The following is a 17317-nucleotide window of genomic DNA, read 5'->3' as shown; positions in this document are numbered from 1 at the left end:
TTAATTATGACAGGGCATGTGCATGTACACAGAGGCGCACACAGTTAATACTGAGTGAAATATAAATAATTAAGGGCAAAACAAATTATTAAGATGTTACATTTATCACAAAGTACAAATCCAAGAAAACCAGTTAAGGTTACATACCTGACTGTTTGGATATGGACACTTAAGAAAAACAACTATTTTTCTTCAAGAAGAGCATAAAGATGAGGAAAAATCTGAAGTAGCTTTTACAGTCAAATTTAAATTAAAAATCGGGAATTATGGAACGCTGCAACGTCTTACGATGTGTGTGTACACACGTGCATAAATACACTTCAATGCTAATAGCATAATGCTTGTGTATTGCTCTTGACTGCTTATTGATCTAAAATATCTATCTTTTTACTCAAATCTTGAAAAAAAAAAAGAAGCCATTTCTCAGAATCACATCAGAGTAAGGCTGGGAGAGACCCCACAAGGTCATCTAGTCCAGTCCCCTGTTCAAGGCAGGAGCATCCTTAGCTAAATCACCCCAGCCTATTGTCTGTCTAACCAGATCTTGAAAATTTCTAAGAATGGAGATTCCACAACTTCTCTACGTAGCCTGTTCCAATGCTTGACCACACTCATAACAGAAATTTCCACCTAATCTCCAACCTAAAATTTCTTCTGCTGCAGCTTGAGGATGTTGCTTCTAGCCCTGTCCGCTATAGCCACAGAGAATACTCTTTTTTCACCCTCTCTTTAATAACCCATCAAGTATTTTGAAGGTTTATCAAATTCACTCTCAACATTCTCTTCTTCAGATTAAGTAACCCTAGTTCTTTAGCCTTTATTCATAAGCCTCGTCTCCCAGGCCTCTGATCTCTCAATGGAGAGAAACTTTAAAACACTAAGTTAGTTCTTTACATCACAAACCAATTATATTTAAAAACGAACAAAAAGAGAATACATTTGTCTTCCCATATTAGGAAATGGGTCACAAAAGTTTAAACCGTTTAAGATGACTAATTTAAACCTCAGACCAAGTTTTACAATGAAAGTCACATATAGACGATGCAATAAAGCTAGTACAAATTGTCTGAAGTATTTACTTACATTAGAACTCTCTGGTTTCATTTACATAAAACGGAGTCCAAAATGAGGGTCATAACTAGCAGAATTTAACAAAAAGTATACAGGTTAACCAGTAAACAAAAGGTACCACAAAGTACCACTAGTCATTTGATGCCAATATTTGCACTATTTATTCAAGATCAACTTTACTTGGCTTTTTTTTTTTTTTTTTTTTTTAAATGGTTAGGCCACCTGAAAACCAGCTCTTGAAAACTTTACCTACCTTCAGAGGTTTTCCAGCGTTTCCACAGATCCTCAACCGTGATATGTTTGTCTTCTCTATGCAGATGACTGTGTTTATTAGTTGCATCCTTATATTTCATATCTTCCCTGATAAACTGAAAAGAAAGCACAAATATTAGGTTTTGACATTAATGAGAAAACAGCACCAATTTCCTAACAGGTAAATCTGGAAGTGGATCATCTGACAGAATAGCTTTATTGCTTCTGTGAAAAGGCACACTTTAGGCAAGCCCCAGAAGCAGTCAACCTACAATACAGAATTTACCATTCTTACAAAATGTACATTGCCAATTAATCGTGAAGAAACAAAATCACATTTGTGAGACTGGCTGGTAAACTAAAGATATAACCGGAGGATCATCTATCTTGGATCTTGTCCTGACAAACAGGGAAGAAATGGTAGAGGCTGTGAAGGGGATGGGAAATGTGGGAGGAATTAATGATAGAATTCATAATCCTGTGCCAGAGAAAGCATGAGATCAGCAGAACTAATGGTGCAGACAGAAGCAACAATTTTCATCCAATATGACCACAGAAAGCAGTTTATAGCTGTGACCAAACATAAGTGCACAGCAGCAGACAGCTTCAAAAAACAGCCAATTGGTTAAAAATCTGAACCCTCACTGCATGAGGTATCAAATAAAGACATTTCAAAATGTAGCATCTTCTGTAACTTGTGTCAGCGCTGCCCCCAGTCTGTCGCTGTTTTCAGGATGGGAGGGGGGAAAAGGAGTGGAGGGAGTTCAGTCTGGGTTCTTTTTAGTCCCCCCTAGAGGGTGGAGCAGGTGTATTGGAGTGCCCCTCCTCCCTGCCCCAAGGTGGGGGCGCAATTCAGCCACTCCACCCTTCAGCACTAGCTGGAGACCCCTCCACTGCCTTTCCCCCTCCCGTTCTGAAAAGAATGAGCACTGGCAGAAAGCCTGGCCATTGCTATGGGAACCTGACTGCAGGCTGCTGCCAGAAGTTAGATTCCTCTCCCCCCTGGAACCAACAGTAAACTTCTGTCTGGTCCAGGGTAACATTGTAACTCAGAACGCTTTGCACAAATCATTCTGAGTTACAGCTGGAAGCCGCCCTTCTTCCTGCACCCTAAGACACTAGATTTCAAAAACGCCAATTTCAACCTATTCAAGGAGATGATAGGCATGATGCCATGGGATGAGAACTGAAGGATACAGGCACCCAGGAGAGCTGGAAGCTTCTAAAGGGCATAGTATTAGAAAACCAACAAGAAACTGCTCTGACATGATGGAAGCAAAAGAATGGTAAGAGATCAATGCGGCTTCAAAAGGAGCTTCCAGGATGCCTCCAATGCAAAAGAAAAGCAAGAAGGCAATGAAAGATGGGTGGGTGACCAAGGAAGCATGCCAGAAAAAAGCAAGAACCTACAGGGACAAAAATCAGGAAGGCAGAAGAAAAAAGTGCACTACACCTGGCCAGGGATGTTAATGATGATTAGAAAAGCTTCTGTAATCATGTTGCTCAGAAAAGAAAAACTAAGGAAGCTGCAGGTCCACTGTTAACTAGTCAGAATGTGCTGTTAAGAGAAGATGCAAAGAAGGCAGAGCTACTCAACAGGTACTTTGCCTCAGTCTTCACAAAAAAGTTAAGCTGTAACCAGACACCCAATAAGGTTTATTTCGATAATGAAGGGGACAAGCTGAGGGATGAGATAAGGGAAACAGGGAGCTTTCGATGTGTTTGAATTAATTTAAAAAAATCAACAGGGTCTGATAGCTTCATTCCAGGTACTGAAGAAACTGGCATGGGTGGAGATCTCCAAGTCCTTGGCAATGATCTTCATGAAATCATGGGAGATGGGCAAGGTACAAGAGGAATGGAAAAGGGCCAATGTAGTGCCCTTACTTGAAAAGGCAAAAAGGAGGACCCAGGGAACTACAAAAAAGTTAGCCTTGTACCTCAATTTTCAGGGTGTTACTGGATCATATAATAGGGAAATCCATTTGCAAGCATCTGGAGGAAAGGTTAACCACAAGCAGCCAGCATGGATTTGCTAAGAACAAGTTGTGTCAAACAAACTTGATCTTCTTCTGACAAGAAAACTAGCTGGGTAGATGAAGGGTACATAATGGACTGCAGCAAGGCTTTTGACAAGACCCCACATGACTGTCTCGCATATAGATTGGAGAAGGGTGAGCTAGACAAGCCTACTACAAGGGGGATAAACAACTAGCTTAGTAACTGCTAGCAAAGGGTAATTATAAATGGATCCATGTCTGAATAGCAGAAGGTTGAGTGGAGTCACACAGGAGTCTGTTCTGGGCCCAGTGCTGCTCAATGTATTTATTGATGATCTGGATGCTGGACAGAGAGCTTCTTCAGGATATATGCCACAAAATGAAAATGGGAAGGACTGTGGATATTCATAGACATTAGGGCTAGAAGGGACCTCGGAAGATCATCGAGTCCAGCCCCCTGCCCAAAGGGCAGGAAGTCAGCAGGGGTCACAGGATCCCAGCAAGATAGACATCCAAATGTCTCTTGAAGGCATTCAAAGTAGGTGCTTGAACCACCTCTGGTGGCAGTCTATTCCAAACCTTGGGGGACAAGAGTACAATTCAGTAAGATCCTGATAGACTGGAAAGCTGGGTTGGAACTTACAGGATGAAGTTCAGTGCTGGTAAATAGGAGGTACTATACCTCAGAAAGAATCATCAAAAAGATAAATACAAAATGGCTGGAACCTGGCTGGATGGCACCACTACAGAGAAGGATCTGGGAGTCTTAGTGGATCACAGATTCAGTACATGTCTGCAGCATGATGCAGCTGCTTAAAAGGCAAATGCAGTTTTGGAATGCATCAACAGAAGCATTAGCTGCAAGACATGAAAGGCAATAGTGCCTCTACTCAGCACTGGTTAGGCTTTATCTAAAGCAGAGGTTCCTAAACTTTTGCTTATTGCGTACCCCCTTCCAGATTTACCAGCTGCCCATGTACCCCTACCAGCATACATTTTATATTTTAAACCCCTAAAATGCCAATTGTTATAATGAAAATTCAATCCACAATTACACAATTTCTCCCACATACCGCCCAGAGATGTCTTGTGTACCTCTGGGGTACAAGTACCAGTTTGGAAACCCCTGATCTAGAGTACTATGTGCAGTTTTAGGCTCCACATTATAAGGACATGGAGAAGTCAGAGAGAGTCTAGAGGCAGGCAACAAAAATGATAATGGGCTTGGAAGGCAAGTCATGCGAGGACAGGATGAAGGAACTAGGCATGTTAACTTTGCATAAAAGGCGCTTGAGAGGACACGATAGCAGTCTTCTAGTATCTGTATGACTGGCAGAAAGAAGAGGGACAAACAACACCTTTTGTCTTAGTGTAGAGAACAGGAGACAGATCAATGGCTTGAACTTGCAAAGTAGGTTTAGAATGGGTATTCAGAAAACTCATTCATGGTTAATGCAAACTGCCTAGGGAAACTGTGGAATCCCTATCATTGGAGGTCCTCATGAAGGTGGTAGACAAGCAATGGCTGGGGATGATCTAGGCATAGCTATGCTTATGTTCTACTATGGATATTTCCCATGCTTCTGGATTTTGCTAATTGCCATATGGAATTGGGAAGGATTTTTTTCTCTTGCTGCTGCATGTATAAGGTGTGTGTGGGCGAAGGGGGGTATAAGGTGTGTGGGGGGCGAAAGTGGGGAGGGGATCTTCCTCAGAGGCATCAGGGGTTGGTTGGCTATAGCCAAGGCTGGGGATTTTGACTAGGGTCTGTCAGTGCTACTGCTAGGACTTAAAGCTAGAGGTTCCTTGCTAGAGCGTCTTGCCCCTCCACTCAGGGTCAGACTAATCACCATATTTGAGGTCAGGAAGCTATGTTATCCCATGGTCAGATTGATACTGACCAGGGGCAGGGGGGGAAGGGGGGGGGCAGAGGAGTTGCCCTACTCTGTAGCATGGGGCATGGCCTTCTTCCTTGGATTTCTCAAGAACGTTTTAACAATCTTCACAACAGCAGGATGTTAATTGCTGTTGTTTCCTGCTGTGGCAGGTTAGGGTGTTATGTCTTGTGGTAGCAGCAGGGTTGACTATGTAGTTTTACTAAGAGGTTACACACTGAATTTAGGTAAGATAAGTTTGGATAGGGATGACCCTGCCTCTAGTGGGGAGTTGGACTAGATGATCTCTGGCGATCCCTTCCAACCCTCCTTTTCTATGATTCTATGGAAAGTATAAGCAATATACTCTATAGATAAAAAACTACTCATCAAGAGTACGCCAAACAAAGTGTACCTCATGCTTCTACACTCTATGTATATTTATGCCACTTCCCTTTCCTGAGGGCAAACCCACAGGATGGATTGAAAGTAGAGGGAAAAACAAGTGTACTAAGTGCTTTATAGACCAGCAATTAGTTACCCTTCTTGAATCTTGATATATCTTTAAAGAAACTTGCTAAAGAGGTAGAATAAAGGTGATAAGAGCTAATTATTGCTAAAGATGTCTGACTATGCAACAAAAGGTCACTCTGTTTCATTAAGTCTAGCTATTGCTTAATGTAGTATTCACATCAGCCCTGGTATTTACACTCTTTCCTATGTAGTGATGCTTGATCAACATTGTTACGTCAAGCCCAGAAATACCAGTGAATGTATCCAACTTGCAGTAGTGTATGGGAAGCCTACTGCAAAATATAAAACTTTATATTTCAGAATGCAACTAAATTAAGTAGGAGCCTGCATGTAGTTTGCCCATTTGTTCTACACTTAGTTTCAATCACAATACTTCAAGGTCCTTCAAAAATATGTCAAGTACATTAAAAGACAGAAATGAGAGGGAAAAAAAATAAAGGTAGATGACTATCAAAATTTAGTAAAAATCTCTAGGGGGTCCAACACACTGTGTTCTTCAGAATGAAGGTGGACCATAGCCACTAAACATCTCAAGTTGCAGGACAAAGGACTAAGTTAGGAAGGGACTTCCTGTGAAACTGAAGTCAACTGATGCATCTCGCTGGAGACAGAAGCAAGCATTGATGCTCACCTTACTTCAGGACAACTATGACACTAGAACAATCAAGACCTTCATAGTTTTTCCGCATTTGTTTCAAATTGAATCAGAGCCACCATCTTTGGTTCACTATTGGCCTACAGTGGTTCATTACTGGCCACTTCTTTCTCTTGCCCATCTAACCCCTTTGGTTGCACAATCCATTTTGTTTGCAAGACACCATTTCCTGAAAGAACCCCTGTCACTCCTGTTAGAGTTCCACTCTGCCTAAGCCACGGGATAGCAACCTTATCAAGACGCAGCTAGAACAATTCCAGTCTGGCACAGGATGCATGATTTTGGTGGCATGTCAGCAGTGAGGGGGGAAATTCACCTGCACCCATGCTGGGGCCAGGCAATTGGGAGCTGCAGCAGCACCACTTCTCTCATGCCCCTGCTAAGGCAGCCTCCACCTGGAGGGGAGCTGACCCTACGTTGCTACCACTACTTCTCCCCAGCTGCAGAGTGGGTGCAGTATCCACCCTGCTGTCACAGCTGGAAGATGCTCACGCCCCAGCTCGGTTGCCCACCTAGTTTTGGAAAAGGGCCTGGATCCTTTACCAGTTTTGTCTAGTGTAACAGCTAAATTAGTCTTTTATATAAAACCTGCAAGAAGGATCCAAATCCACTCCTAGCATCCAATCCTCCGCATCTCTTCACTTGGGCTACTGGAAATAAGACATTCTTTGTTACAACTATTTCCAGATGAAAAAGACACATCTTTGTAGCTCTATTTAGCTAACACCAACTGATTCTCAGCAAATGGAGCCTGATATCCTTCACATTTTAACAGATGTGTCACCTTGGCATCACTTCCCCACTTTCCCCTTGAACTCCACATGCACAGGACTTTTTTCTTCTTCTAAGGGCAGCAATAAAAGTGAAGCACCACAAAACAGTGCTAAACAGTTCTGGCTAAAGCCCAAATCAAAATTCTTAATTACTTCAATTTGTAACTATAAATTTTCTATTTAGTGGTATATCTAGAAATAAGTCAAAAAAATGTTTAAACAAATATTAATATACATGTTACTGATTTTAGTGTTATAGAGGCAGAAAGTACTCAACTGAAATTGCATTCAGGTCAGGTGCCTCAGCCTGAACCTTCCCTAACTTTACTGACCAAGCCTTTGAACCCAAATATCAAACTATCTTTCCCTGACACCTTAGTTTGGAAAGCAATGCTTCTAGGGGCTTCTTCCTTCCCAGCCTTCTAGTTCCCACCCAAGGATTCCTTTAAACAAGTGCAGGACTTATGACAAAAATGTAATTTGTTCCACTACTAAACAGAAGATGACAGTAAGCTTGCCTTAAATGTGAACGGTGTGGCTTGTTAAAGATATGCTCAATTTTCCATCTGCACAGCATACTACTGTGGAGGTTAAAGGACTTCACATTGACACCAAGTCTTACAGCATGCACTTCCCTGCACCTCCCTTCACTTTTATCTTTTGGTAGCTTACTTCTGTCTGTGTGCACTTACTACCACTTATCCAATTTCGGGGTCACCCATAATATATTATCAGTTGACGTAAAAGCAACAAAATGCTACCTGAAGTACAGGCCTGTTAGGTTATGAGGAGTTTACTGTCAAAGTATGATTGATCAAGAAGAGAGGGGCAGATATGAAGAATAGTTTAAAAACTTCTGTTTAGAAAAACAGGGGTGTAGAGAGATTATATGCATGTTTTCAATTTTTTTTAATTTAAAAAGGCATCTCTGCTCATTAAGCATGCTATAAAAATACAACTACTTTTTTTTAATCGACTGTCCCTTTCTGCAACCACCAGTTTACTCAATTTACTGAGATTACACATCCAGCATTACATAGCTATAAAACCCAGGTAGGACTCGTCATGGACACTATTTTATAAAGAACAGTAGAAATCAAATAGAAGTCTCTCATATCCTAGCTGTGCAAGGCAGAATGGGCCCCAGTATTACTTGAAGCTAAACAGCTGCGAGAACAACTGAAGAGATTTTTGTGCCACCACTATATGCAGGATATCCTCAGCGGGTCATTTTTTCTTCAGTGCTCAGAAGAGGAAGTTTTGGTTTGCTGCACTCTAATCCCAAACCAATTACTAATAAAACTGAAGCTTTATTCTGCACTGCCTCTTTCATACAAACTTTTACTTCAAACTACTTTATTTGTATTCTTCTCTGGTTATTTAACTCTAATTTGAGGAGTGGAAGGGAAGGAGGGCAGAAGGAATCTAAGGTAACTGCAAGGAGAAGTAATGTGTTCTAAGCTTTTATTTGAAATATGATAAATGATTGGGTGAAGGGATTTAGTAAAAACTGTGGAGCAAAACTGTTAGCTGAAGAGAGGGAAGACAATAGAAATAGGAAACATGCACCATCAGTTAAAGTTCAATGAATTAAAAAAAGAATTTTCAATCAACTTCCACAAAAGAACAGCTTGCTAATAGAGATGTTTACAGAAGGAAGAATGATACTATTTCACACTTGCTGAAATTCAGGTTTAAAGAGACTTTACAGAAGGAGGTTGCAGTAGACAAACGGGGAAAATTATATTATGTGTGAGGGGGTTTCTTTAATTACAATTTGATTTACTCCCTGTGTTTACAATAAAACAGACTTGTACAGTGTTGCTAACGCACAATTAGTGGTGCACTCCTAACTTTACTGATCTCTGCATTTCTGTGCTCAGTGAGTTACTCCCACGCACATTTCCCTGGGAAATTCCTTATACCATGGAAGAGGCAACACTTCTTTATTTTAACCAATAGTCATAATTTTAGAACTCCTATCCAACTGGGAAAATGTCACATTTTTCTCCAGATCCATTTAGTCCCTATCACTGCAAATGACAGACTCCCACTCAGAGAAAATGCTCTGGTGGCAGCAGCAAGAATGGCTGTAACAAATTCAGCAGTTGGAAACCAGAGTGATAAGTACCTTAAAAATATATAAGAGCATAACAGGCATTAGTTGACTGCGGGCCCAGGTGCACCTTCAGTGCATTTCCTTCAGCACCAGTGCCCAATCATCAGGACTGAGGAAGTTAACTAATTTATTTATTTCTATGAATTTATATCTACACGTACAAGACCTCTTCCATAATCTAGACTACTACTGCAAGTCTGCCTGAACATACTAAATCTATCACCCCTCAGGCAGCAACCAGAACTAAAGGCTGAGTCAGCACTACAAGCTTGCTGGATTCCAGAACAACAAAAACACAATAAGCATGAAGTATTTAAGGCTTGGCTCTGCAAGGAGAGAATAGGGAGATCTGTCCCTCTCCTCCTGCCATTGAGTGAAGCTGACCTACCAGTAGAAGCTTCCGTACCCATGGTCATCATTAGAAATGTCTAACAATGTACTGTTCCTACCACCTCTTACAAGAGTCACTGCAACCACCTGACCCTGCCAGGCACCAAATGCCACAGGTGTGGGGCCAAGTGATCTAGACATAAAGTAGATCCAGAAGGGGCAAGTAACGGCAAGAAAAGATCACACAAATCTCTCAATTTAAATAAGGCCATAGCAGAAAGCTAGGTAAGAACATTTTAGTTACTATGGTATAAAGGGCTTGAAGTTTTAGTAATTTTTCAGGAAAACCATTACATTCATAGGAAAGTATGGCTAGATGGGACCTCATGAGGTCCACTAGTCCATCCCCCTGAAGCTGGTGGGTTCATCCCTAGTAAACCATCTCATCCAGATCTCTCTCTAATTTGCTTTTTAAAATTTCCAGGAACAGAGAGGAGTTCACAGCTTCTCCAAGGAGTCTGTTCCAGTACTTGGCAACCTGCATAGTCAGAAAGTTCTTCCTATCTCCACTCTAAATTTCCTCTGTTACAGCTTGAAACCGTCACTCCTTGTCCTGTCCTTTATCGCTGTACAGAAGAGTCTATTTCTATAACCGCCCCTCAAGTATTTGAAGACTTATCAAATCCCACCTTTGGTCTTCTCTTCTCTAGACAGTGGTTTTCAACTTGTGGTCTGTGGACCCTGGAGGTCTACAGACTCTAAGGGGTCCACCACAAAAGATGAACCCTTAGAGTCTGTGATCAAAAGTATGTGAATACCCCCACTTACAATTCAAAGGGGTTCAGATTTCCATTCAACATTTCCAAAGGGGTCTGCACCTCCATTCAAAAAATTGTAGGGGCCCCCTATAGTCTGCTGTATCCCCCAGGTCCTTCTCTGCAGCACTGCAGCCTAGCCAGTCATTCCACTGTCTGCATTTGTGATGGCAATTCTTTCATCCCAAGGACGCGCTTGTTAAATTTTATGTGGCTAATTGTGAACCATTTTTCCAGTTTATCCAGGTCATTCTGGATCCTTGCCCTACCCTCTAGAGCAGAGGTTGTCAACTGGTCGTACACATATCCCCGGGAGTATTATGGAAGGCCCAAGGGGGTACACGCAAGCGGGGCCAAAGCGCTGCCACCCACCACCCCATCCTGCTGCCTCCCAAGGGAGGGGTGGGGGGAAGGGAGAGGGCAGTGGCGCCAAGCTGCACAGGTGCTGCCCAGCCAGCCAGACGTGGAGAGGGGTGCGGGGGAAGGAGGAGTTTGCACGTGGCAGTCGCGGCCACCCACTGCTGCCACCCACCACTGCCGCCGCTCCGTGTCATAGCTGCACGCCACCTCTCCTCCCCCTCCCTCTCCCCTGCATCCGGCTGCCAAAAGGTTGAAAACCCCTGATCTAGAGAGTGGGCAAATCCACCCAATTTGGTAACATTTGCAACAGAAATGGTTCTGTGTCCTCAATTCAAGTTACAGTGGGAATTAAGACAAAATACATACAAAAGTTTAAAGTTTTCTGATCTTCTACAAGGGGAACAAGCTCACCTTTCTTTTCTAAAGGCTGTGGCTATTTCATTGCACATTTTTGGTAGGTCATCCTAGTTTGAAGAAGATAATCTACAAAACCACTATGGCTCTCAGTTGCAGCATAGCAAACCTCAACGGAAATAGTATATCTGGGCTGGTATCTTGTTTCTGATAAATTGAATACTGTAGGTTCTTCCTTCTCAAAGTAGTCCAAAACAACCATAAAATTATAGTTATAAATGTTCCTATTCAATGCAAGCAATAAAATCTCAATTTTCATTTCGCTTTTCCTAACACATTTTAAATAGTCTGAAGTTAATACATGCCATTTAGCTTTCCCTAGCTTGTTTTCCAAGCGTAATTTAAACAAAAAGCAAAAAGTTAAGTACATGCTTAAATTTACCATTGCTCAAATGTGTACAAAGATAGCATTACCTTCTAATCCTTAGAGGCTTACTCTCTAAAAACTGTTGGTTCAAGTGAAAGCCCATTAATGGACAGTTTTAAAAGTGCATGCACCTGCATGCAGCTACTAACTCCCCTTCATTTTCTTTGTACACCATGTACTACTAGTTCATTTTGAGATTTTTACTATCAAAATTCTCTTCACTGAGGGCAGATACTCTGTGACACATAATAAATTGACCTATCAATATTTCAGAATCAGTAAGCATTTTAAACTTGTATATTGAACTCTATACCGACAAATATTGTGTATTTTAGGCTCTTCTAGTTACAAATGTCTTTTCAGTCCCCAGCACTGGGTACTTCTATTCTCTTGAAGGTGTAAGGCAGAGCATACCTTAAGACCAATGAACTCAGGCGTTTAGTCAAGGACGCACTGCAGAGTAAGAGTTTTGAAGAGATGGGAGCCCAGGAAGGGTGGCTGTGCCTTAAGGAAATGATCCTTCGAGCACAGAGGGAGACGATCCCGATGCAGGGAAAAATGGGAAAAGGGGCCGAGAGGCTTCCCTGGCTGACAAGAGAAATCCAGAGCAGCCTACGGGCAAAAAGGGGGGCATATAAAAAGTGGAAACGGGGAGAGATTACTAAAGAGGAGTATACCTCCTCTGCTCGCGCCTGCAGGGAGGCAGTTAGACAGGCCAAAGCTACCATGGAGCTGAGGATGGCATCCCAAGTTAAGGATAACAAAAAATTGTTTTTCAGCTATATAGGGAGTAAAAGGAAGGCCCAGGGTAGAATAGGACCTCTACTAAATGGGCATAAGCAATTGGTGACGGACAGGAGAACTGAACTGGAACTCCTCAATGAGTTCTTTGCCTCAGTGTTCCTAAGCAAGGGGCAAGACAAGCCTCTCACTGGGATTGTAGAGAGGCAGCAGCAGGGTACCAGACTACCAAGCATAGACCCTGAGATGGTGCAGAGGCACTTGGAGGAACTGGATACATTTAAGTCAGCAGGCCCAGATGAGCTCCATCCGAGGGTACTGAAGGCACTGGCTGACATCACTGCACAGCCACTGGTGGGAATATCTGAACACTCATGGCGCACGGGCCAGGTCCCGGAGGACTGGAAAAGGGCCAATGTGGTTCCCATTTTGAAGAAGGGGAGGAAGGAGGACCCAGGCAACTATAGGCCGGTCAGTCTCACCTCCATCCTTGGCAAAGTCTTTGAAAAAATTATCAAGGCTCACATTTGCAAGAACCCAGCAGGACAAATTATGCCGAGGGGAAACCAGCACGGGTTCGTAGCAGGTAGATCATGCCCGACTAATCTAGTCTCTTTTTATGACCAGGTTACAAAACACCTGGACGCAGGAGTAGGGGTTGACGTCATTTACTTAGACTTCAGGAAGGCCTTCAATACGGTATCCCACCCCATACTGGTGAACAAGTTAAGAGGCTGTGACTTGGATGACTACACAGTCTGGTGGGTGGCGAATTGGCTGGAGGGTCGCACCCAGAGAGTCATAGTGGATGGGTCGGTATCGACCTGGAAGGGTGTGGGCAGTGGGGTCTCGCAGGGCACGGTCCTTGGACCAATACTCTTCAATGTCTTCATCAGCGACTTGGACGAGGGAGTGAAGTGTACTGTCCAAGTTTGCGGATGACACAAAACTGCGGGGAGAAGTGGACACACCGGAGGGCAGGGAACAACTACAAGCAGACCTGGACAAGTTGGACATATGGGCAGAAAACAACAGAATGCAATTCAACAAGGAGAAATGCAAAGTGCTGCACCTAGGGAGGAAAAATGTCCAGCATACCTACTGCCTAGGATATGACCTGCTTGGTGGCACGGATGCGGAAAGGGATCTTGGAGTCCTAGTGGACTCCAAGATGAACATGAGTCGTCAGCGTGATGAAGTCATCAGAAAAGCTAATGGCACTTTATCGTGCATCAGCAGATGCATGACGAACAGAACCAAGGAGGTGATACTTCCCCTCTATCAGGCACTGGTCAGACCGCAGTTGGAATACTGCGTGCAATTTTGGGCGCCACACTTCAGGAGGGATGTGGATAACCTGGAGAGGGTCCAGAGAAGGGCCACTCGTATGGTTAAGGGCTCGCAGGCCAAGCTCTATGAGGAGAGACTAGGGCACCTGGACCTCTTCAGCCTCCGCAAGAGAAGGTTGAGAGGCGACCTTGTGGCTGCCTATAAGTTCATCATGGGGGGCAGAGAAGGGAATTGGTGAGGCTTTACTCACCAAGGCGCCCCTGGGGGTTACAAGAAATAATGGCCATAAGCTAGCAGAGAGCAGATTTAGACTAGACATTAGGAAGAACTTCTTCACAGTTAGAGTGGCCAAGGTCTGGAATGGGCTCCCAAGGGAGGTGGTGCTCTCCCCTACCCTAGGGGTCTTCAAGAGGAGGATAGGCATCTAGCTGGGGTCATCTAAACCCAGCACTCTTTCCTGCCTATGCAGGGGGTCGGACTCGATGATCTATTGAGGTCCCTTCCGATCCTAACATCTATGAATCTATGAACCAGCAGTGCTCAACCTCTAACTTATGGGTCAAATCTGGCCTCTCTCATCATGTCATCCAGCTGATGGGCCTGTGGCCCTGGCACACTAGGTTGGAAGCACAGGCCCAAACTCAACCCATGGACTGCCTCTATCATTCACCTGACCAGGTGAGCCAAAACCTTAATCAACATTCTTTCAGATATTAACCAGCCCACAAACTATCAGCATGGACATACTACAAGAGTTTAACACTACAACATCCACGCCTCTTACAGCTAACAACAGACTTTCCACTAGGGCATGCCACAATTTGTCAGTAATTTACATCACCCTAAAACAAAGGTGGCCAAAACTACCAAATGTTACACTTCAGGGGAAAAGCGATTTACAAGCTTGTGGGATACATTTCCCCATTTTCAAGTAAGAATATGTCGGTCACCACTCAGACTAGAACTGATTAGTAGTAAACACAGATCAGAAAAGTGACACAGTTCAATGTAATTATGAAAGAAAAGGATGAGGGCAGTTCCATATCTCTTCAAGGTGATCCAGGTTTTTGTTCATTTTTTAAGGTTGACTGAGCTGTCATTTACCAGAAGATGCATCCAGTATGTTGAGATAGGAAAGTACAAAGGATGAGGAATGAAAAAACAATCCACTTCAGGTATTTTGTCTCATTCCTCTCAGCAGTGGGAGATTGAGAGGTACAATTCCATGAGATTTAATACACCACTCAGCTGCCAAAAGAAACTAGTTTTACAACTTTATTACAGAAATGATTCAGTGAACAATTCAAAAGGCTGAACGTTCAGAAAAACCTTTAGTAGGACACTACAAAGTCAGAATGAAGTTCAAACCACACAGTCAGAATCAGCCAACTTAAATGGACTGCACTCTCCAGCCAGCTAGTACTAAAGTGATATCCTCCAACACTTGGAAACATGGAGCAACCAGATCAGAGAAAGCTTTCTCATCTATACTAAGTATTAACGAGGCCCAGTGCAACCCAAGTGGATATAAGAGAACTTCTATTAGTCACAGTCCGATGAACTGAGGTTATGGTATGTGGCAATGTAACCTACTTGCAAACTCCTCAACCTTTAATAGGCAAAATGGTTGAGTGTGTGTAAATTTTTAATTTTTCTTAATGGAAAATTCTCTCAACCAGGTGTACAGCCTTCACTTATGAAGAAACACAGGTGCACTCTCCAAAGCACATTCTAATATATGCTATACTTCTTTTAACAGTTGCATGAAGATTCTGTCCCCTTCCTAGCTTTTTTGTCCATTCTCAGAAGTGCGCTGAGCCCCACTGATTTGATGGATTGTGTGATGTTTCCGAGAGGTAGCACTGATTTCTCAAAGGATGGGTACAATGCAGAAAACAGCATATGGCTTGATAAATGAAGAGAAAGCATGTTCTAGGGGCAGAGGCAGGATGGCAGATTTGGAGGGACGCAGATAAATTCTCAACTTTTGGCCTTGTATTTGTTAAATATCTAGGACAACAGGATGCCCATCCCTGGGCACCATAATAATATGAGGTGATTTTTGCATCTAAATGCCAGATTATCTAAATAAGTTCTGCAAAGAGCTTGTCAAAGCAAACAAATATAAGGCTTGTGTTTGGGCACCCTGCTCCTTTTTCAAATTGATAATCATACTCCAAACAGGAACTTTGACTACCTTCCTGTTACTAAGCAAAATGCAAACTACTATGAAAATTTTTCCCATTACACATACAATCTGTACTATAGTTACAGACAACCTTATGAATTAAAGCAAAATGCTCTGTTTGCTTGGGATGATACACAAAGGCCAAGTGTTTGGAACCTTTACATTTTTTCTGATGAACAGAGATTTAAGAGTTTGTCTGAAGAATGGGGGCAGAAGAGATGAGCACCTCTCCCTCTGACCCCCTTGGAAAAAAGTTTCCACATTTCCTGGGTCTTGCTAAAGGACTATTTCAATCATTAGATGCTGAGAAAATGAGATCTGAGCCAGGGAATTTTAGTTGGGCTAATTAAAACCTTTCAGTTCATTTAAGATATGCTTAGGACAGTATAAAGCTACCCCTACTGAAAACTCCATACCTCTGTATCTCTTCAACAGGATTTAAAAATGGCCTTGCTCAAGCTCCATACTATTCCAGTTCAGTCCTCCATCACAAAAAGGCAACTCAGGGTCAAACACTTAAATACTGTCAGGTTATGCATTTTTTTACAAAATACAAAGGTGGGCAAGGGCAGATTCCTGTTGGTTTATGGAGGACTTGGACATGTCTGCTTACTCATGCAGAAGTATTAGAGATGAACCCCAGCTTGTATGGTAGGTAGATTGTGTGCCACTGACACTACAGGAAAAATGCAGAATGTGGAGGTGGGAAAGGAATAAAAAAAATATAGAAGATTAATTTTAGACATGTTACCATTAAACTGCTAGCTTCTAAGAGGACATCACAGACAGAGAAATTTAGGGAAAGGGGTAAGCAAATCTGAAGTCACCAGAACAAAGATGATAGTGGAAAAAGTGCAGGTGGACAAAGTACTCCAAGGACAGAAAGAACACTTCTGGAAGAACAGCATCTTATAGGAGCCTTTGGTGTGAAGAGGAAAGGAAACCTAAAATAACATATTAAGGAATGAGCAAAGGCAACAGTAACTATTCCATTCTGGCACAGCAGTCCTTCTATACTACACACACCTGGGTAGCACTGCGACAGTACATACCATACGACACTAACAGGTTACATTAACTGAAGGCAGCAGATATGAAAATATAAAACATTTGAAATTTAGTATTTTTAAATAGCTACAATTTAAATGTATGAAAGCAATAAGTTAAGAGTCTAACTTCAGAGTTTTACTTTTTGAACATATACTCCTACACCAGATGCATATTTTCCCCCTCCCCAAAACTCCTTCTTGGGTCAAAGCCACACCTGCTAAACCTCCAACACGAAGTTTGGTTTCATGGCTGTATTGAACAGTGGAGTAAGTTTTAATGTTCCTAGCTGCTGATTCACAGAAGCATCACATGTTTTTAAAGAGATTTTTGTTCACAGCAGGAACTGTTCAAAACAGAAAATAATCTAAGGAAGTGTATTACCATGGAGATAGGAACAATAAACAGTGTTCCCAAACTTCCTTCACACCCACCATGCCAGGATAATCATTAGATGGTCACCTCTAAAAAACAACTGAAACAAACA

At 42.5% G+C, this 17317-nt stretch overlaps 1 protein-coding gene across 2 annotated transcripts in view; it reads right to left on the bottom strand.

The window, feature by feature from the left end:
* STIM2 (stromal interaction molecule 2) overlaps positions 1-17317 on the bottom strand; it is a 149540-nt gene that overhangs the window by 32006 nt on the left and 100217 nt on the right. For both annotated transcript variants that reach the window (XM_059721619.1, XM_059721620.1), the window contains exon 3: positions 1325-1439. In XM_059721619.1, the coding sequence (XP_059577602.1) occupies positions 1325-1439 (115 nt within the window). The remainder of the gene's footprint in view (positions 1-1324; positions 1440-17317) is intronic.

Source organism: Alligator mississippiensis, chromosome 2 (assembly GCF_030867095.1).
Source record: "Alligator mississippiensis isolate rAllMis1 chromosome 2, rAllMis1, whole genome shotgun sequence".
Taxonomy (NCBI): domain Eukaryota; kingdom Metazoa; phylum Chordata; order Crocodylia; family Alligatoridae; genus Alligator; species Alligator mississippiensis.
This window is presented reverse-complemented; position numbering and strand designations above follow the sequence as displayed.